This window comes from Aspergillus thermomutatus, assembly GCF_002237265.1.
Source record: "Aspergillus thermomutatus strain HMR AF 39 chromosome Unknown NODE_365, whole genome shotgun sequence".
Classification (NCBI taxonomy): Eukaryota; Fungi; Ascomycota; class Eurotiomycetes; order Eurotiales; family Aspergillaceae; genus Aspergillus; species Aspergillus thermomutatus.
Window position 1 is genome coordinate 1 of NW_020798415.1, and position 21,675 is coordinate 21,675.

The window sequence follows — 21,675 nt, forward strand, 5'->3', positions numbered from 1 at the left end:
CATAGAACTAGCAATAGTTAGAGACACCCAGGGCTCACCCCCTGGCGGCCTTTGCCCTGATCAGGGATAGTGGAAAACGTGCAAGTCACGAGCCACGGCCGTAAAATATACACACACACACACACACTGTCCCCTTTATTCTATGGGTAAAGTAAGCATGCTTCCATATCCTATCGAAGGCAACATTCTATCATCCGAAAGGAGGTCTGACGTTCCAAAGGATAGAGAACTACAGCATCCTCCTCGCAACGTTCGCGCCAATGATTCGTCTCTTCGCGTCAATGGTGTCGACAGAAAAGGGACCGAGTGGTGGGTACTGGTCCAACAGCCGGTCCAAGAGTAGCCACGCTGGCCTGGAACTGGATTCGCAACCACATACGCAAAGAAAGGGAGCGGTGGTCATGTCTATCTCTGCTGGGGAGGAGGCAGTCAAGCACAGGGATGACGAGTGGAAAAGGGCCAGCAGTAGAGCACACCGGAGACCTCACAGTAGTGACGCACAAGATACGTCTAACGCAGTGACTGTTCGAACGGAGATTGTCGTCCGGGTGTCCTCGGATGAGGCTTCAACAGAGAGACTGGTCATTTGAGTATCCATCTTTGAGGCCATTTATGTGTGTTAGGAAAAGTAATTGATTCCCTTGGCTATGTTTGATGAACGGTCTACTAATGGAATATTCTAATTGACTACAAATGTTCTTCCCCAGAAACTGAGGTGAACCAGAACATGGCATAGATAGCTTTTGGTATTATGTGATGTTTCTTTTGTACCGAGTCTGGACCAGTCTAGATGAGTCAGTCCTCGGACATGGAGACGAGACGGAAACAAATGATAAATCATAGTCCCGGACTTCTGGGGAAGATGGTCGGTAATTGATCTAGATCCTCGCATTCGTCGACAGACTAGACTTATATCCGATTAGAACAATTAGTCGGAGGGGCCTGTACTGCATTTAACATCGAGGTCCGCACCATAGTAACGATGGATCACCAGATTCAACATGGCAAGCATGACCAGCACGATGAATGCTACAATTGAGCTCTCGTTAATCAGAGATCAAAATGTCGTCTCTACGCTGCATAGTCCAGAAGCCTCAGACAATCTGCATGATGCAGCGACACAACGGAAGAACGTACAGATTATCGCCATTATGCTGGCTCTCTGTGTGAGTGCTTACCATGCTAATGCTCCACAGGAAATGATCACTGACCCATCTTTCCCTTAGTTGTCCCTTTTCATTGCTGCGCTCGACCAGACGATTGTTGCGACCTCGTTGCCGACAATTTCCTCCCACCTTCATTCGGCGGATGGATACACCTGGGTAGGAGGAGCCTATCTGCTAGCAAATGCGGCGGCTGCACCCATTTGGGCCAAACTTTCCGACATCTGGGGCCGCAGACCGATCCTGCTGATTGCCGTGCTATGGTTTCTACTCAGCTCCATCATCTGCGCGGCGGCAGTCGATATGACGATGTTAATTGTTGGCCGAGCCCTGCAAGGCACTGCGGGGGGTGGATTGATGCAGCTCGTCATGATTGTCGTTTCCGATCTGTTCAGCGTAAGGTGAGTGAGCATAATCTTCTCTTGCTAGCATAGTCGACACTGGAAACTGAATCGACTGATCCCTTTCCAGGCATCGAAGTCTCTATTTAGGGATTCTAGAGTTCATCTGGACCATCTCTGGCGGCCTTGGACCAGTCCTCGGTGGTGTCTTCTCGGAATATGTCTCCTGGAGATGGAATTTCTGGATCAATTTGCCAACATGTGGACTTGCATTCGCTTTGCTGTTCTTATTCCTTGAAGTCCATAATCCTAGGACCAAGATGTGGGACGGCATCAGAGCGATTGACTGGATTGGAAGTCTCTCTGTCCTCAGCGTGACCCTTATGCTGCTTCTTGGCTTGAACTTTGGAGGAGAAACTTTTGCCTGGAGTTCGCCTCAAGTCATCTGCCTGCTTGTCTTTGGGACTCTGTTCCTCATCGTCTTCTTTTATGCGGAAAAGTACCTTGCCAAATACCCGCTTATGCCCCTTCACATCCTCAAGCACCGATCGAACCTTGCCGTCTCCTTGGTTACCTTCTTCCACGGATTTGTGAGTCCTTCCAAGCGTATTTGAACCGTGACATTGACTCAGAGGAACGACTCCATTCACAAATGCTAACATGTCCAGGTGTTTATCGGCTGCGAATACTACCTCCCCCTTTACTTTCAGTCAGTCAAGCAAGCGAGCCCTATGCGGTCCGGACTCCTGGTCCTGCCACTTGTTTTGGCCGAAGGACTGTTCAGCGGAGCATCGGGCTGGCTCATCCATCGGACCGGCCGATATGTTGAACAAATCTGGACTGGAACCTTCCTGCTCACCATTGGAGCGGGGCTGTTCATCCGCCTCGACTCCACATCGTCGCCGACTGAGATCATCATTCTTCAAATTATCAGCGGAGCGGGTTCGGCTATCCTATTTGAGCCCCCGTTGATCGCCTTACAATCCCTTATCGCGCAAGAGGATACCGCAAGTGGGACTGCCATGCTCGGTTTCATTCGAACAATGGCCATGTCGGTCTCGATCGTCGCCGGCGGGGTGATCTTTCAGAACAGCATGGCGGACAAAAGAGGGCTTCTGGAACATGCTGGCCTCATGGACGAGCAGGCTAGTCAATTGACTGGGGCCTCGGCTGCCGCTAGTACCGAAATCATCAAAAGCATTTCCGACCCGGAGAAAGCGAGAGTAATTGCCGACGCGTTCTCTTCTAGTTTGCGAAACATCTGGATCATGTATACTTGTGTGGCTGGGCTGGCTCTCATTGCAAGCGTCTTTATTGTCAAGAACCCATTGAGTGAGGAGCATACCGAGACTCGGACAGGACTGAAGGAGGAATGAGCCATAGAAGCAAGGCAGAGGTATGCTTGTATTCATATGATGCCATATATCTAGACCAATCTTAAACTACGATACATACACATTATCTTGAAACGTTATATCAGTGCAATGGATAAGTCAAGCTGACGCGGTGCTTGTTGTGAGGAAACCGACGTCGCTTTTTATACCGACCGCGGTTTCCACCAAAGCGACATCGCTTTCTCTAAGAATATATCTCAGGGATCCAATTCGATTTCAGTCAGACAATATTACTTTGTATGCATAGTTAATACCGCTTGTCCTATTCTGCTGATTTTTGCTCGACCATCATGGACTCCGTGCTGAAGAACGTCTGCTACTTTGATACTCGGACCCTTGCGCTCATCGTCATCACGGTTCTCATTCTTCGCATTTTCTATCGCGCATTCCTGTATCCAGAGTTTTTTACTCCTCTGTACGAACTTCCTACTCCGCGGGAACGGTCATTGACTAGGGGAAATTACACCAAGTCCGATTCATCATCACATTTCGCGCGTCTGCGGCATTGGAAGGCAACTGTCGCCAACCGCGGCCTGGTCAGATATTACCTCCCAGGGAACCAGGAGAGAGTCCTCATCACAAACGTGGAAGCCCTGAACGACATTCTTGTCTCCAAATCGTCTCATTTCGCAAAGCCCGAAGCGGTCAAACGGCGTCTGTCCCGCATTACAGGCAATGGGTTGCTTCTAGCTGAAGGGGAGATCCACAAGGTCAGCACACTGGCAAGTTTCAATCACAGGGGGTAACAAAAACTATAGATGCAACGAAAAAGTCTTATGCCGGCGTTTTCTTTCCGACACATCAAGGATCTCTATCCGATATTCTGGTCCAAGTCGGCCGAGATGGCCAGGCGCCTCGAGACTGAGATCACCAGTACCCATTCAAATAACAAAGGTGTTGTTGAGGTGAGGCGATGGGCAACACGGGCGACGCTTGATATCATCGGCTTGGCCGGGCTGGGACACGACTTTGACTCCCTTCAAACCCCGAATAGTTCTCTCATGTGGCAGTATCGACAAATGCGACAAGATCCATCTCGTTTGGAGAGTGCATTGACTACCTGCCTGCTATTCTTGACCGACTATGCCGACCAGATCGTATCCCTCCTGCCGACCAAGCGGATGGCACAGATAAAGGCCGCATCTCAGGCTGTCCGAACGGTTTGCCACGGAGTTCTTGAAGCCAAGAAGAAAGAAAAGACGTCAGGCTCATCAGGCCAGGGAGGCAGTGATATTACGACTGTTGCCTTGGATAGCCGGATGTTCACTGATAGCGAGCTGGTGGATCAAATGATGACATTTTTGGCCGCTGGACATGGTACCACCTCCCACGCCCTGCAATGGGCCGTGTATGCGCTCTGCAAGCATCCGGAGATACAGGATCGCCTTCGAGAAGAGATTCGCTCGAATTTGCCATCTGTCACTGATGGTGGATCCGCTGTCTCGGCTACCGATCTGGATAGCCTGCCGTATCTGCGTGCAGTTTGCAGTGAAACCCTACGATTCTATCCTCCTGTGCCGTCCACCATCCGAGAAGCACTACATGACACTACAGTTGCTGGCTATCATGTTCCCAAAGGCACCGTTTTTACCATATCCCCGGCAGTCACGAATGTGGACTCGGAACTCTGGGGTTCTGATGCGGGGGAGTTCAACCCCGAGCGATGGATGAAAGAGGGATGTGCGAATTCAGGAGGTGTTAGCAATCATTTTGGATTTCTTACTTTTCTTCAAGGCCCACGCAGTTGCATCGGGGCCACATTCGCGAAAGCTGAATTGGCGTCTCTGCTGGCTGTGCTTGTAGGTCGATTCCGCATGGAATTGGAGGACCCCAACAAGGAAGAAGAATTGACGAAGCGGGGAGTTGGTGCTGCCCCTGCGGATGGAGTGCGTGCCCGGTTTGAGGTTATCGAAGGATGGTAGAGATTGTAAGGGCAGTTGTTGTGCTATTTAGCGGCTGGAATATATTGGGAATAGAGAGTCACTTATGTCAATGTCACTAGTAACTAGTTAGTTAGTTAGTAGTTTATCTGGATCTTCATTTGCTGCATGCATCTGTCCAACTATTAGTCACCAAACGGGGTGAACCATGATCCAGCCATCATCGGGCAAATCGGCACGAGACGAGGCGATCATTAAATGCGACATTCCGGATGACTTCGACTTCATAGACCTTGAGGATCTCACCATTGTCCCTGACAGTAAATACATCTCGATTCTACACAACCAGGATGAGAGGGAGAAAGGTGAACCATGTGGCGTGCGTTTACTGTCGCCAAATGAAGGTAATAGAAAACAAAATCCTCTTCTACAAGAAAGCTGTCTAAGCTCAGCAGCGAGCGTGTGATCGATACAAGCAACTTCCTGGCCCCTGTTCAAGATGCTCCAAGGCAAACAAGGTGTGCTCAATCGACCCGTCTTTTCGGCGGCAAAAAAAGCGACGGTAAGCCAGTTAACCTATGATTATTGATTATGGCTGATCCGACATGGGACAGAAAGCTAGCCGAAATCGAACAAGAATTACAGCAAGTTAGATATCAACTGGAGAGTCAAGATCAGCAAGATAAAAGCAGGGTTAACAATGTCATGAGAACTCGCTCATGTCCCCGTACAGATGGGGAAACCGAGAGCATTGGTCTCTCCTCGATGGACAGAACTATTGGGGGTGTTCGCATACCACAAGCATTGATTCAAATCCTTTTAAACGAGTAGGACTATCCCTGGGTGTGTCCCTAATAAGAGCCTCGCTGACAGCATACTGATACTAGCTATTATGCGAATTACCACATGTTCCTCCCCGTTCTTCCGGATCAAGCAGGTTTCCAAGCCTATACTCGTTCCTCTCATCTCCTTTTCTCAGTAGTGATGTTGACCGCTCTGAGACGAATGTCAGAGCACTGCGACCTCTATCTGTCCCTTGTTGATGTTGTGCGATCGCTGTTGGCAAACTCTTTTCTGCCGGCAAGCGATAGCATTCAGACGATGCAAGCGCTATTATTACTCTGTCACTGGCCACTTCCGTTCGACAGAAATGAAGATCCATCGCATACCCTCATCGCGCAGGCTACTCACCTTGGACTCCGCTTAGGCCTTCATAGGCCGGGTCACGGAAGAGAATTTCAGGCAGCTGCACTCCCTGTAGAAGACATGGAACATCTACGGCGAACGACCTGGATAGCCTGCTTTATTTCGAATATCAGGTGAGTACGGGATGTAATGCCAAACTCGGCGATACCAGTTCTCATCCTTCTCAGTATCAGTGCCCAGCTTGGACTTCCGGCTACAGTTCAGCTCGATCAAGGTCTCCTGGAGATTCTGGCCTCGAAGCCCGCCTGGCTTCCAGAAACCTTTTTCTTTCAACTGCAGACGGCCTCACTCGCATCGAGAATTAGCTCAACGCTTGGGGGCTGCGAATGGTCCGCCGTGGTTCCGACACATGAGTATGCGATACTGGTTCGTCACTTCGAGACCGATTTCCGTTTGCTGGAGAATCAATTTGCTGCCTCCTGGTCGCTGGCGGATCACATCGTATACCTCGGAACTCGGCTCATGCTTTACATCATTGCCCTCAGTACGGATGATCAAACGGGACAGTTAGGCGGTCAAGCCAGCTCACTGTCATTCTGGGTAACTTGTAGTTACAGCACGGCAATCTGCCTGATTGAGAAGGCTTCTTCAATGGGAAGAAAATGGCTCTTTGCCCCTGTCCGCCTTCATAAGATCATTTTGAACGCGATCTGCTTTCTCTTGCTATTGAAGCGTTCCAAGTACAGGGAATCTTTTGACCTGATTATGCTTGGCAACACGATTAACCAGGGGCTTGGATTATTGCAGGGGTTGTCAGTAACTCCAGGTGACTTTTTGTCCCGTGCAGTTTCGTTGCTTGACCAGTTGAGTCGACTTGCCGACAAATTTATATCAGGAGACAAATCCAATGAATTCTTGCCAGTGAAGTTCAGAATGGGGGCGAATGTTGCTTTCAGTACGGCAGTTCGAACTAGGGAACTGATCAAAAGACAACAGGATGATCAAGAGTATTATGATATGGCTGATGTGCCTGATATGCAGGACATTGATCGGCTTCTGGACATGGACTGGAGGGAACTATTTGGAACAGGAATCAGTCTGAGCTGTTAATGTCAAGCAAATGCCACTTTCACTGAGGTCAATATGGATTTACGAACCTGCGTCCTTTGGAGATGGATGCATTCTGAAGAATATTCAAGGTCTCATGCGACATGTCTAACGAGACCTGCCGATCAGAAGGATGGTGTCGGGATCAGATGAGCACTCCACGACCTAGGAAGGGCATCGCGTCTACATGGCAGTCGTGATGTCGAGATCCCTGCGTAAGGGAGCCTAAATGATCTTTTCCACACCCAGAAGCCAGCCCAGCTCCGCCTCAATCTGATCGTAAGGAAGACCAGAATCTCGCTGGTTCCATATCACGCCACTCTCCGCGACGATCATAGTTCCATCGCTGCTCATAACGAGACCAGCCCCTTGAGTCTCATGGGAGAAGCAGAGAAGGTAGCACTCTCGACGACATTGCGTGCGAAGTCAGCGTTTTCTGGCAAGCACTGTTCATTTATGGCAGCATTAGGATATCGATGATCCCCGTTGAAAACATGAACACAACTAGGACTCAAACCAAGAAAAACAGTGATCCATGATCTAACAGTGGCATGGATGAGGCCCAATCGCTTGATTCCTCTTCCAAATAGGTTTCCTACAGGGTTATAAGCGGATTGCTGGCCAAGCTCCCAGGAAGTCACTCCCCAATCATCGAAGCAATGGCCCCGTCCAAAGGACAACGATGGTAATTGCTGCGAACAGCCATCTTATCCAGCACCGTTCCATGTGCCGCTGATCTGACAGAGCGATTGAAACTTTGGCCAAGGACAACCTGGGAGAAGAGCACTTTCGGCTGAAATGATGTCGAAGACTACCCGGATACCCCACCACAGCGCAATGCAATCCTCTTTGAGCGTATTGGCCTATTCAGCACAATCACGGACTATGCCGTTGGTAACTACGGGGGACTTAGTGTCTGTCCCTTGTTATCCCAAGCCAGTAGTATAGGATGAACAGGCGCGGGGCTAGATTCGACTAAGAGGGGCACATTGCAGCAATCATAGAATGACCCCGCAACTGGGTGACTTCCGCTAGAAGCATGACACATGGCGATATAGACATGAAGTTTTGCATAACCTGCCCATTATGCGCGGCTTTCATACTCCACCAACCAGGAAGCCATCGTGCTTCGACGTTGCGGTGTGCTTATGGCTGAGTCGGCTTCTAGATTCCTCCAACCAGAACTGGAAGATCCTAGATGCGGGCCTATATATGGTCATTCTAGCCTGCTCACGGAGCGCTTTTTAGGTGTTGAGACTCGTGACAGCGAAAATGAAGCTGGCTTTTACCGTTCTTGTGCTCGCCCTAACCCCCACCGCCACGGTCAGCGCGCCCCTCCAGCAGCGCTCCCGAGCACTGTTGAAGAAGTTCACTTCACTCGTGGTCTTCGGCGATAGCTATACCGATAACGGGGTCCGATCATACACGCCGCCAGTTGCAGCTGAGGTACAGACCCGAAAGCCTTTATTGAATCGAGTTGCTTACGATCTCCCAACAGTCAACCAAGACAAGTGACGGCGGTCGTGTTTGGCCCAGTTACATACGTCAATACACCGGGGCCAACATCTACGACTACGCCAAGTCAGGTGCGGTTTGCGATGTTGTTGTCGCAGGCACAGTTCGCAACGCCGTGAAGCAGAATCAGGTCCCTACCTTTTTGGCGGATAATGGTTATGTGAGCAATACAACCGGACAGCCTGCCCTGGTCAATCCGCCAGATGAAACGGTCTACGCCATCTGGATTGGCACCAACGACATTGGCTACGGTGGCTTCCTCACCGAACTAGAGCCCGCGGGAATGCCTCTGACATATATGACTGATTGTGTCTACGCACAACTTGATCGGCTTTACGCGACAGGCGCGCGAGTCTTTGTGCTTATGAACATGGCGCCATTGGACCTGACACCCTTGTATGCTCTTCCGCAGAATGGCGGCTCAGTGAACGCGCAGTATTGGACCGACAAAGCCGCTTATGACTCCAATATCACTCGACCAAGCGAGAAGATGCGCCAGTATGTAAAAATGGTCAACACTGTGTATGACTATCAAACACCATATGATGTCGTCGTCGCAGATCGATATCCGCATAGTATTTTTGCTGTTTATGATGTGCATGCTTTGGTGAGACTGTCCATTTGCCAGTCTAGCTCTAGGTGATGAGACTGGCTGATCCTTCTCACAGATGACTGATATTTGGGCAAACCCTTCGCATTATTTGAATGGCACTGCACCGTACAACGTCACCAGTTCTGTTTACCGCTGTGGCAGCCCCTGTGCATCCAATGAGGCTCGAGACAGCTACTTGTGGTATGATGATCTTCATCCATCGGAGCAGACGGATCGTATCATTGCGCGTGAGTTTGTCAACCTCGTCAAGGGGCAGAGTAAGTGGGCAAAATACTAGAGAAGTTAGACTGATCATTAGGATGACCTTGGGCCTTCCTTATGAGCTTGACTGAATCTTTTTCGTTTTTGGGTGCCCTGACTATAGTTAAATGCCATTAATGAGCAGTATGGTGATCTCTATGGCTCTTCAGAATCCTAAGTCTTAATTTTATGGCATGCCTTGCAGTTGGGTTCATCGTCTTTATCATGTATCTCTCTTCTGTCTGACCGTTAGCAACCAAAGACCCCATATTGAGACATAACCTCAGAGCTGAGGGTGGTAATGCAGTTGACAATGAGAAGCATTTTCTCGATCTAACCATAAATAAGCAGAGTTCCAATATGCCAAGAACTGACAATTTTTCAGGCTAAATTAGGCCACCACACAAAATTCGGATCTCCGCCAGATCTCAACTTTGCCTCTTTCCACAAAGAGGAAATTGGGGGAATAGCGTGAAGCAATGATAGCTTCGAAAACTGTTTCATAGGGATCTTGAAGCGCAAACAATCCTTGGAAGTGGTATTTATCGCAGTCTTCAGGTTCAACAAGGGCGGAAAAGTCAATCCTCCGTCAAAGAATTCAGAGCCCAGAATGACAGCATTTGAAGATGCCTGGAGCCTTTAGGGTCTACGGCGATGTATGATCTAATATTGTCCACGTGTTTGCATGAAGCCAGCCACTACTGAGTTGGTAATGATAGACAACTGATCAATAGCGCACAGTCGGCTGATTCAAGGAAAAATTGACTCTACGCAACGAATGGATTATCAACAGGCAGGTCTACGAGAAGGAATGAGTAACTTTGTCGGTTCAGGCAAAAGGCCTGCAGAAACCGCAAATTCGCATTTCGAGGAAGAAACAACCCTCTCGCCAGGGACGATCTCCAGCTCAGATGAGTATGCAGCGAACCCACGATTCCTGCAGCTACAGGAGGAGTTGCGGGATGTACTCTTCACGGCAGTGGCCAGTCATGCTCCCACGAGGCATCAGTCGCCGAGACCGTCTGATCCGGTCGAGGACTCCGCGTCGGGGCTTTTGAGGAACAGTTTGGATTTCGCAGAGGTCTCGATCCCGAAGATCAGGCTGATCCACTACCTGAAAAACTGGATCATCGAGTGCGCTCCTCACCTGGATAAGTTCGATGAACAAAATCATTTTGGTGTGCATATTCCCGTCCTTGCTCAAAGCTCCCCTGCTTTGTTCTACGCCATCTTGGCCTTTTCGGCCCGGCAGACCGAACGCAAGGCTTGCCTGGACAAGTCATATGATAGTCTGGAGCTCTACCAACAGTCTATTCGGCTGCTGAGTCCGTATCTCGAAGCAAAAGATCCAAATGTGCTAGTGACGGTCTGTATCCTGGGGTGTCTAGAGCTGATGTCGGTAAGCCCGAGAGACTGGAGACGCCATGTCGAGGGCTGCGCAGCTCTCTTCGACGCGTATAACGTCAACGGTTTCTCTGGTGGTCATCTTCAGGCCGTCTTCTGGTGCTATGCACGAATGGAACTGTGTGGGGCAATTATCTCAGAGGGAACAGAAGGCACTATACTTCCCCTTCACAAATGGGTCCCTCCGCAGGCCGCCGATTCTGAAGAAGAGCGCGACATCATGATCAAGAATATGTTTTGCCAGGATGGCTGTTCGAATCCTGACAGGCACGCAAACTGGGCAGTGTATCTCTGCGCTAAAACGTGCAATCTGGCATGCCGGCGATCACGATTCCTGGAACTGGGCGAGTTGGATCAGAACGACACGAGACCGTTTTCTGAACAATGGAGTGGACTCTGGGACGAGCTGCAATTTTGGCACGAACATCGGTGTCCTGCCATGCTCCCGATCCGAACTACGACGACTGGCGGCGATCAGATATTCCCAGATATCCTCTTTGCGCACTGGGCAGCAATCTCCGGCAACCAGCTATATCACACTGCCTGCATCATGATGCTGCAGATGAAACCAGCAAACACCCCGCTCCTTTCTCCAAGCCCACACTCTTCCCCTGTTTGGCATGCGAGGAGGGTTTGCGGAATCTCATTGACGAACCCTCACAGTGGTAACCTCATCAACGCAATCCAACCACTCTATATCGCAGGAAAGCTTTTGAGTCATCGAAGCGAGCATCTCGAGGTGGCCCGACTATTCAAGAAGATCGAAACAAGCACCGGATGGGGTGCCCTGTGGAGGCTGAGGGATCTTGAGCGAGCATGGGGTTACGAGACAGGCGAAATTCTCTCAGCTATATGAGTACTGTTCTTCTATGCAATGAATGTGTTTAGTCAATTGACATAGTCGAATTCGGAGAATCTAGATTTTTATTGCACTATCCTCAGGCTAAATGGGAGAATGCGACGAAGTATGTGTCATTTTTATCTTTTTATTTGCATTATTTCGGCGCGATTTGTTGTCTATTTTGCTAAGCACCAAATCAATCCGTTCAAAATATAGGGGTTTATGTATGACTCAACTTCCCCAGATAACTACGAAATGACTCGTTACGGAAGAAATAAATGCCAGTTTCACGTGGGACGGGAATAATGCTTAACTGGAATCTAATATTAAAGTTGCGCATTGTGCCTCTGATCTCCTCAGTTACTGATGGATGCTGGGGAGTAAATTTTCACAAGATGTCTATCGCATCAGACCAAAGAAGCGGGTGGAGCCATCTGCTAATTTTTTCATCAAGTGTAGGCTCTCATATCCGCTTTAAGGATAGGGCTCATTGTGGTTTGCCTCTGGTGCGCCCAAATGGGAAATCGTAGCCTACGGTGTTCTCACGGTCAGACTGCGGGATCCCCACATCTCCGACACCCCGACTGGGTCAAAGCAAGATATTTCTCTGGGGAATTCCTGGAGTGAGCTGATCTTCATGGGCCAGACTCTTTCCTGTTCCTTGTGTTTATTGTGAGGAGAACTCCAAAGTCAATTGCCGCATACAGAAGAAAAATGGTTATAAAGTCATGTTTCCCCCGGGGTCGGTCCTCTCCAGTCGGTGCAGAAGTCTTCATCCCTTCTATTTGGAGTGCGTCTCAAGTGCGACGCAGAGAGTCACCTTCAAATTTTTATTTCATTTGACCAGACCTCAATATGGGTGGTCGTTCATCTTCCGACCTCGAGGCATCAGTCGCCCAGCAAGTGGGCTACGCGGAACATAGAGCCAAAATGGAGAAGAAAACAATGTGGCAGTCGCTGCGGGAGAACCCCAAGGTTCTGTTCATCGCCTTCTTTGCCTCGTAAGTGTCGTCCGGCTGCAGTGTCATGAACTTTTCTGTGCTGACCGACGAGTAGGTTTGGCGGGTTCGAGTATGGTTACCAACAAGGAGTGCTCGGCCAGTCCTTGGTGATGACTCGGTTTACTGAAAACTTCCCATCGGTCGTCAATTCCTCTGCGGCTACCGGATGGCTCACCTCCGTCCTCCAGCTGGGTGGGATTGTGGGATCCCTATCTGCCGGTGTCTTTGGGGAGATCTTCTCGAGGAAGTACACCATGTTCGCGGCATGCTGCTGGGTCATCTTGGGAAGCTATCTCTACGTTGGCGCTTCGGCAGGTACGGCCTCTCTCCTATATGCTGGGCGATTTTTTACCGGTCTGGGAGTTGGTCTTTTCAGCGGCGTGGGCCCCTTGTACAATGCCGAACTTGCCGCTCCGGAAATGCGAGGTCTCTTGGTATCCTTCTATCAATTTGCAACCATCTTGGGGATCATGATTTCCTTCTGGGTGGGCTACGGCAGCAATTACATTGGCGGCACTGGTGAAACACAATCCGATCTGGCATGGCGTCTGCCTTCCATCATTCAGGGCATCCCCGCTTTTGCACTTGCCTGCGGTATCTGGTTTATGCCATTCTCTCCCCGGTGGCTGGTCAAAGTCGGGAGAGACCAGGAGGCCCAGTCCACGCTCGCCTGGATGAGGAAATTGCCGGTGGACCATGACCTTGTGCAGATGGAATATCTCGAGATCAAAGCAGAAGCATTGTTCGAAAAGAGAGCCTTCCCCAACACGGCAGAAAAGGGAGTCTTTACGAACCAGTTGGCGCAGTATGCAAACTGCTTCCGGACGATGGACAATTTCAAGCGTGTTGGCACCGCATGGCTGGTAATGTTCTTCCAGCAGTGGAGCGGAATCGATGCCAGTATGTCCTTTCCAACTCTGCATTGCTGGCATGTCTTTGAGCTGACATTTTGCACAGTCATTTACTATGCGTCCAACGTCTTTGTCAGTCTCGGGCTGACTGGCGGGACAATCGCTCTACTGGCCACTGGTGTCACCGGAGTCGTGTTCATGGTGAGCACTGTACCAGCTATGGTAAGTCGTCTACTCTTAAAGTGCTACACTCCGCTGAATGCGTGACTAATGCTCCATAGCTGATCATTGACCGGGTTGGTCGGAAACCCATGTTGCTCGTCGGTTCGGTGGTGATGTTCTTGAGCATGGTGATTGTTGGCGTGATTGTTGCGAAGTTCCAACACGATTGGCCGTCTCATGTGGCAGCCGGATGGACTGCAGTTGGTAAGAGTCCCTTGGATAGTCGCCCTTGATTCCTTGCAAACACTGTCTTACCACCCTTACAGCACTAATTTGGCTCTACATCGCTGGCTTTGGCGCCACATGGGGACCAGTGTCATGGACGCTAGTCTCTGAGATCTTCCCTCTCTCGATCCGAGCAAAAGGGGCTTCAATCGGAGCCTCTAGCAACTGGGTGAACAACTTTGCCATTGCATTTTTCGTCCCGCCCATGCTCAAGTCGTGGCAATGGGGCACATACATCTTCTTTGCCGTCTTCCTTCTGGTTGGCATCTTCTGGGTCCAATTCTTCCTGCCTGAGACAAAGAACGTGTCCTTGGAGGAAATGGACCGGGTGTTCAACAGTCATACTGGTGAGCGCGACGCCGAGCTCCTTCGGGAAGCACAACACGATGTCGGATTGACGGCACTGGTGGCAAGGGCAGGAGGCAACGGTATCTCGAAAGAGCCAATTCCGGAAGAGAAGTTTGTGGAGAGGGTGTAAATAATGCTCTTCCTTATATGAGTTGGATGAGGTCAATGAATATGTTCGTTTCTAACATTTGCTTGCCGCATGAGTTGATATTCAAAGATATATATCCCGTGGATGATGCTCCGTCAAGCTCAAGTTTAACCAAAAGACTTGCTAAATTCTACATAAAGGTCCTTCTGTAAACATTATCTCATCATTTGTATTCTCCCTCAAGACAGTGACCTTTACTGATATTCGATACCCAGTCTAATCAACATACAGAGACGTTATCCATCGGCATCAGTGAACTTGAGCGGATGACAGCCAGATGAACAATTGACTCGAATCATTGTGCTGCGAGTCGAAACCAGGGTCATTCAGCTCTGAGTAACTCCGTAAGTCCTAACGATTTTATCTCTCTTTCCATGGCTCCATACGGCGTAGATAGACATTCTGGGAAATCAAGAAAAACATGAACAAGGAAAAGCAAAAAGAGAGGGACAAAAAAAAAGAAGGTATTACGTAAAAGAATTGTTTAGCGATTGAACTCTGATATGACCCACTTCCGATATGGAGGAGAACGAGAACCCGTCAATGTCATACGGTCAAGCCGCTTTTGATCGGTTAGCGGACGAGGTCTTAGCCTGCCTTTTCCGGGGTGCAGAGGCTCAGGGCCCCTTTTTGACCGCACATTGCCGGGATAATCTGGGGAGAACGGCCTACCACGATGCCGACCAAGAGAACTACCCCAGCAGGCAAACAACGTGTTCGCACTGGCTGCTGGACCTGTCGCAGACGGAGAAGGAAATGTAAGCAAGCAACTGGTTGACACCTGCTTCCTGTTCGTCAAAACACTGACTCCATCTTCTACTCAGGCGACGAGGCAAAGCCTTGCTGTGAAAACTGCACTGCAAAAGGGTTCGTCTGTAAATATCCTGGCAAAATCACCTTTGTCTCAGTCGCAAATCCTTCTGATCTACAATCCAATGGGACAAGATCAACGTACAGTACCATCAGAGTAAGACGACAGAATCACCACAGGGTGTGTCGAGTCCATTGACTGACAGTCGAATAGTTTGTAGATGAGGCCCCCTCCACAACACCTTTACTGCATGAGAGTGGGACTGTAGAGCATGAGCAAACTTCAGCCGAATGTCATGAAGAAGCTTCTGTGCTCCATTCTGAGCCTCTAGAACTTCTTCCAGCCCCCAATAACACCACGGGGCATCTTCCTTCCAGCAGTGCTGTTCCGGTTCAGCAGGCTCCGCGCGAGGTTTCTTTTAGCTCGCTGTCAGAAATTGCGACGGCTCATTGCGGCAATGATCCTGAGACAGGGTTACTGCGACACTACTGCTATGCGCTAGCCCCTTGGATTGACGTCGGTGATCCAAGCCGTGCTTTCGGCCTTGAGTTTCTGATCCTTGGTAGGCGAGTCCGACCACTTCTTGCTGCTATCCTCGCGCTTGCTGCTGCCCAAAGGTCGCTTGTAGCGCCGAGATACGCTGCCGATGACCTCGCCAGAAGCCTTGTGTTTCGCGAAGAATCGGAGAACGGCCTCGCTTTGCAAAATCATGCTGTCCAGCGGGTAGGAAACGCATTCTTTATGCTCCATAGCTTCTTTTCCTCCAGTCCATCGCAGTGGAAAACCTTGGTGGCTAGTTATATCAATGCTTCAGGAGGCCTCGGATCCCTGTCGGCCTCTGATGGAGGGTTTGATCAACCGTCTTTTTGGGTGACGCTCAGAATCGGTGAGCTTGTACAAAACTCCCCTGAGCATTGTTGTTAGCAACTAACACGGCCTAGATCTTGCCGCATCTATTATAACCTCTGGGCCTCCACAAATGCTGATCCGTCCCCAAGTGTCACCTTCAGAGTCAAATTCGATCAAACAGGTCTACCAGCATATTCTCCTTCTTCTCGCGCACACCTTGTGCTTCATCTACGGAGGTCCAACTACATATCTTGAGGGCCTGAGAGAAGAAGACAGAGTTCCTGCTTTGAATCCCGTATCGCAATGGACTTATCTGTGGACGGAATGTCGGAGATGGTATCAAAATCGTCCTCTGCAGGTACAGCCCGTCTTGGATGTTCGAGCTGTGCAGGCAGATGAGATTGACCCACAGAATGCTTCTTCCTTCCCAATCTTGGTCTATACTACACCCCTCGCACTAGTCGCAAATGCTGTCTACCATGTCGCGTCGTTTCTCCTTCTAACTCGCAAACCGCGCTTTGTGAAGACGCTGACCGGCCCTAAATGCCTGTCATCCTCTATCTGGCATGCTCAATCCATTGCTGGTATTGCAACTAGCAACGACACGGTGGAGCAGTGGGACCCGATTCTCATCGCAGCGCTGCTTCTCATAGCCAAAGATATGACTCACCATCTGCAACAGTCAGCGGTGTTGAACCGACTACGAAGGGTTACTGTTTTGACAGGAATTAACTTGGACTATGAGATCGAGTCTCTTCAATCCCAGTGGCGCATGTCACGATACGATGAACTAATTGCTTGAGACGCATCACACATGCTAGGGCTATTATGATTTCTACCTAGGCACTGTCCACCCATCGACTTCTAAAGCCGTTGGAATGCTCTGCATCGCACCGGGCTTCTGCACACATATTGCCGCGGCACGATTTGCCCGTCGTACAGCGGGCTCAATGGCGTTATCAAATCCTACCAGCGGGGCCGACGTGGCGATGAAATCAGCAAATGCCGCAGCGAAATACCCAACAAAGGTGTCGCCAGCGGCCGTTGTGTCAACCACATTTTGTACCCGGATCCCATCCACTAAGCCCTTTCTGCCGGTGCAAGTCGAGAAAAACACACCCTTTGCCCCAAGGGTAATTAGGATGATCTTGACTTTGGCGATGTCATGGAACTGCCTCGCCAGGTCTTCCGGTTTCAACTCGCCTGTCTTCTGCGCGCCGATTGGTGAATCTGCTGAGATGGATGCCTGCATCTGTACCGCTTCAGTCTCGTTCATGACCAGAACAGAGGTGTTGGCGAGCGCTTCAACTGGGACGCCATCTGCGAAGACCGGGGCCGGATTGAACAGAACATGTGTCGGGCTCCCTGGTTGGTTGAAATGCTTCATCAAACCCAATGTCGTATGTCTGGGAATCTCGCCTTGTAAAACAACCATCGCCGGAGGTCGAGGGTAGGATTGTATCGTGGCAAGAATCTTCTGAACATCGTCCATGCCCGCATGATTGGCCCCGGGCACCACCAGGATCCTGTTTTCGCCGTGCGCTGAATCCTCGACGATGATTGTCGCAGAACCCGTGCGGCTGTCCGTTCGCTCCTCGATATACTTTGTATCTACACCAGAATCCTCTAGCGTCGGTCGGATCAGAGTCGAGTAGTAAACGTCGTCGGAACCCACGGCACCAATCATGCTCACAGTGACTTTTGAGGCGTCACTGGAAGTGAGAGACGCGCGACCACATGCGACGGCCTGGTTCGCACCTTTCCCACCGGCCGTCACGGAGAGTGATTTGGCTGTCAATGTCTCTCCTGGCCCGGGACACCGAGATGTTGATACTGCAAAGTCGACATTCAGCGAACCAACAACACAGATGTGGCTGGTGTTGGAAGACATTGCTGGAATATTTGAGTGGAAGAATCAATCTTTAAGGTAGAGAGGAATGGATTTCCAGCGACAAGTACGAGTACATGCAACTAGGATATTTATGCCTTTACTTCGGTCCGCCTATACCAGGTGGGGCCGTCCAAATGCGGAAACCGTAGGCTATGCCCCTGGAATCTGTCCACAGCATGCAGGCATGAACTTGGTGCATTATTGTTAAGCAAACAATTCTCCTATAATTCCTTTATCTCCTTGTCGGACTTGATACATCCCAGCAAAGCAGAGCACATAGGATCTTGCGCTCGCCCAGTTACACCAGTCTGGGCCAAGTGAAGTCACCAAACTTGAAATATAAGCCTGGTCGCTTTCGTTCAACCACATTAAATGCCCTCGATATTGTCATGGATTGCTAACATAACCCTTATCCTTCGTATGACAATCATATATTGTTCAATGGATGGAGTGAAGTGCAGAATACTCTTCAAATAGTATGAAATCAGTAAATCATCCAGTCGGGAAGAGCTAGCGGTCGTCAGCAAGAATAACGGGGAAGGGTTGGTATCATTAGGTATTATATTTATGGAAGCTATGAGAGAAGCAGTAAAGGGCTGCTACGGACCAAGTCATTATGCTTGATAAAGCTATCTTACCAAGACTTGGTTGACCGAGGATAAGGCCTTGAATTATTGACATTAGTAACTGTGTGTTCATAGATGTCTAGAGATAAAGCAGTCTATTTCATGGATTTGGGAGCATGCTATATAAAATCAAAAGCTGTTATTACACTACTATTCTTGCACTACTATGTCTACCATGCTAGAAATGGCCGTCTAGACACATTTTTAGTCGAGTGGTTAGATAACTAACTCATCAAGGAAAATTCTGGAGGCCAGCAGAATGCAGCTACGGTCAAGAGAAGAATTCTTCTGCAGGCCCATTTTAGGCATCGATATTTCGTCTGAGACTGAGAGGCATTTCTTAGAGCCAATGGGCCTGCAAACCTTAATTGATGGAACCGAGGCCGTGCCGCCCTGTATGAGGGCAGAAGGCGATGGAAGCTGAAAGGAGAAAAGATTGTTAGGGATGTAGAAAACAGAAGATAATACCCTGTCTGCCAGGATAGCTCTACTAAATGAAGGTTACTGGTCCATCAAAAGGAATGACATCCTTTATGCCCCCTTCCACTAATAATAGATACCAGTATCTATCATGTTTATTGTCAATAATAGATAGCAAGAAAGAAATCATGAGTGGGGCTGTGAGGGAAAAAAAAAAAAACTTCATCGAGCCAAGCTTTTTCTTGGACAACGGTGACAGCCTGACAACAAATCCGACCAACTTGAATGGCTGATTCGATGGGCTGGGTCTTATAAGATTGCCCCAGTTTTCGAAGCTAAGAAATGCATAGTACATGATACTGATACAGGACCCTTTGGCCGGTGCATATAAGACTTTTTCTTGCTCTTCCTCTCACTTCCCTCTGCTCTCCTCTTGGTTCACCAACCTCAAATCTCTCCATACCAATTATTGGTGCTTCTATTTTATTGCACAGTTCAATTCTGCTACATCATAATCGATGAATAACCTTGGTTCTCCTGTCTTGTGCCTCTTCATCGCTGCAGTGGAATGCCATAACTGCAGACCCAACGTTGTTTGCCCAGAGCTTCTAGAGGAACGTCGCCCGCCATAAGACAAGCAGCTTTCGAGGCGTCAATGCGGTGAGGAGGATCAGTATACTCAAAACATGGAAAAGATTGCCTTCTGTGAGTCTTATCCTCATTCCGCGGTGCTCTTAGGGGACGCACACGCTGACTGTAACAGCTTAGTACAGTGTCTTTAGCTTTCATCGATCCAATTTATATCCGGCTACACTATATACAACCAAAGATTCGGGGAGAAAAGAAAGAAAAAGGAAGGAAAAAAGCAACATATCAACCCTGTACAAAATGAATCGCTTCGTGAATGTCCTGAGCAAGCCCGGGGCCAAGGCCGAGATCCAAGGCGTGGCTCCCACTCAGTTCACTGAGAAAGACGGCCTGGCAATAGAAAAGCCTAACACCACTGGCTACGCACCGAAAAGCAAACCCAGAATGCTAGATCGGTCGCTGGATTTCATCGTTCGGATGTCTGGCTCGGAGCCAGTCTTCTTCTTCATCCTCGCGGCCCTTCTCGCCTGGGCCTTGCTGGGGATAAAGTACGGGACCACAAACCTCTGGCAAGTCCTGATCTCGGACGTCCAGGCAATCGTCAGCTACGTCTTTGACTCCTTCCTTGTCAGACAGCAGCTCAATGCATATGATGAAGAAATGACCGTGGCCGCCGAGTTGCAGTCCCGCATCCTCAGTCACCGCAGGATGCTGGCCAAGTTGGACCTGGAAACAGACAAGAAAGATCCCGAGAAGCAGGCCCGATTGACGAGGATTGTAGCTCAGTACCAGAACGCTCCCGAATTCAGCGCAGAGCTCCCCGCTGAAACCCAGTTCGGACGGACCATCACTTGGTTCTCTCATGTATTTGGTCATATCGGCACAGTCACCGTATACTGGATCGGCGTCTTCGTTTGGATTGGGCTCGGACATCTGGACGGATACAGCGACAAGTGGCAGCTGTACATGAACTCGGCGTCCTCGGCATTGATGGTGTTTGTCTTTGCATTCCTGGCTAACATCCGCGAGCGACACTCTGCCTACACCCTTAGTTGTCTGAACGCAATCTTCAAGGTCGACTCAACGCTCGAATTTCGCCTCCGGCTCCTCACCGGCGATAACATTGACAACGATGTGGTCATTATCCCAGCGCCCAGGGTTAGCATCGTTCAACGTGTGATCTTCTACTACACGGATCTCGTCGGGACTCTGGTGGGCATTACCATCCTGCTCGTCATGATGATCGTGTGGGTGGCGATCGGACCTCTCCTGCACTTCAACTCAAACTGGTGGCTCATCATTGGCACTTACGCTGGTCTCATCGGTATGAATGACGGTTTTGTTCTCCGAAATCTGCAAGCTCGCCTTCGAGGTTATGCCGATCTGGAGTTCGAAAAGGTCGAAGCCGAAGACGACAAACTCTTTGAGAGTATCGGCCAACCCATACCGGTCAAAGAGGTCACTGAGAACAGAAATCTCACACAACGCGTATCCGATGCAATGAATCGGGTTTGTGCGCATGAGATCACCGTCGTGGCCGGCTTCCTTACCATTCTGGGCCTTGTTGCTGGAGCAAGCGCAATGAAATGGACGCTGACGGGCCAATTGCTGTGCAACGTTCCACCGAGTTTGATCGAGTCATTCTTCATGATCATTTTGATCACAGGTCACAACTCGGCTGACGATCGTAACCGACTGGACCTGCAGAATCTCTATGAGAGGCGTCTGAGTTTTCTGGCTTTCGTCAACGGTGTACAGACGCTTCGAGACGAGTCGAATGACTCACAGAAGCACTAATCATTATGTTTTTGCTCAATGAAGACAATACATCCGTCCATCAGAGGATTGTGGGGGGGGGGGGGGGGGGGGGGGTGGCTAAATTTCCGTTTGCTTGCTTTCCCGTGGGCTTTTTTTTTGTTCAGCGGGTTTAAAGCGTGTTTTTCTCTTGCCTTTTATACCACTTTTGCCGTGCCCATCACTTTTCTATGTTTGGCTCGGGTGCACTCTGTGCCTCCACCTCCATCTAGTCAACCGATAGCTGTACGCCTTGT

At 49.7% G+C, this 21,675-nt stretch overlaps 7 protein-coding genes across 7 annotated transcripts; 6 read left to right on the plus strand and 1 right to left on the minus strand.

Annotated features, from left to right (window-relative positions):
- Window positions 1-1,001: 1,001 nt before the first annotated feature.
- On the plus strand, window positions 1,002-2,880 carry CDV56_100323 (MDR family MFS transporter; the record flags this gene model as incomplete). Its single annotated transcript, XM_026753942.1, has 4 exons — window positions 1,002-1,166; window positions 1,227-1,564; window positions 1,635-2,094; window positions 2,173-2,880. 4 exons carry the CDS (start codon window positions 1,002-1,004, stop codon window positions 2,878-2,880), a joined length of 1,671 nt encoding a protein of 556 aa, XP_026610054.1.
- Window positions 2,881-3,188: 308 nt separating this feature from the next.
- CDV56_100678 (cytochrome P450) lies at window positions 3,189-4,820 on the plus strand (the record flags this gene model as incomplete). The annotated part of the gene is made up of 2 exons (XM_026754297.1): window positions 3,189-3,608; window positions 3,657-4,820. The coding sequence occupies 2 exons, from the start codon at window positions 3,189-3,191 to the stop codon at window positions 4,818-4,820; spliced, it is 1,584 nt and encodes a 527-aa protein (XP_026610055.1).
- A 3,483-nt stretch (window positions 4,821-8,303) lies between these two features.
- On the plus strand, window positions 8,304-11,659 carry CDV56_101467 (putative C6 transcription factor; the record flags this gene model as incomplete). The annotated part of the gene is made up of 4 exons (XM_026755086.1): window positions 8,304-8,477; window positions 8,530-9,153; window positions 9,215-9,416; window positions 10,233-11,659. 4 exons carry the CDS (start codon window positions 8,304-8,306, stop codon window positions 11,657-11,659), a joined length of 2,427 nt encoding a protein of 808 aa, XP_026610056.1.
- An 840-nt stretch (window positions 11,660-12,499) lies between these two features.
- CDV56_102043 (sugar porter family MFS transporter) lies at window positions 12,500-14,421 on the plus strand (the record flags this gene model as incomplete). Its single annotated transcript, XM_026755662.1, has 5 exons — window positions 12,500-12,645; window positions 12,701-13,545; window positions 13,603-13,718; window positions 13,778-13,922; window positions 13,985-14,421. 5 exons carry the CDS (start codon window positions 12,500-12,502, stop codon window positions 14,419-14,421), a joined length of 1,689 nt encoding a protein of 562 aa, XP_026610057.1.
- Window positions 14,422-14,958: 537 nt separating this feature from the next.
- On the plus strand, window positions 14,959-16,901 carry CDV56_102381 (uncharacterized protein; the record flags this gene model as incomplete). The annotated part of the gene is made up of 4 exons (XM_026756000.1): window positions 14,959-15,197; window positions 15,385-15,406; window positions 15,464-16,136; window positions 16,192-16,901. 4 exons carry the CDS (start codon window positions 14,959-14,961, stop codon window positions 16,899-16,901), a joined length of 1,644 nt encoding a protein of 547 aa, XP_026610058.1.
- Window positions 16,902-16,934: 33 nt separating this feature from the next.
- Window positions 16,935-17,990, minus strand: CDV56_102634 (ribokinase; the record flags this gene model as incomplete). Its single annotated transcript, XM_026756253.1, has 1 exon — window positions 16,935-17,990. One exon carries the CDS (start codon window positions 17,988-17,990, stop codon window positions 16,935-16,937), a length of 1,056 nt encoding a protein of 351 aa, XP_026610059.1.
- A 1,934-nt stretch (window positions 17,991-19,924) lies between these two features.
- On the plus strand, window positions 19,925-21,421 carry CDV56_103008 (uncharacterized protein; the record flags this gene model as incomplete). Its single annotated transcript, XM_026756627.1, has 1 exon — window positions 19,925-21,421. One exon carries the CDS (start codon window positions 19,925-19,927, stop codon window positions 21,419-21,421), a length of 1,497 nt encoding a protein of 498 aa, XP_026610060.1.
- Window positions 21,422-21,675: the final 254 nt, after the last annotated feature.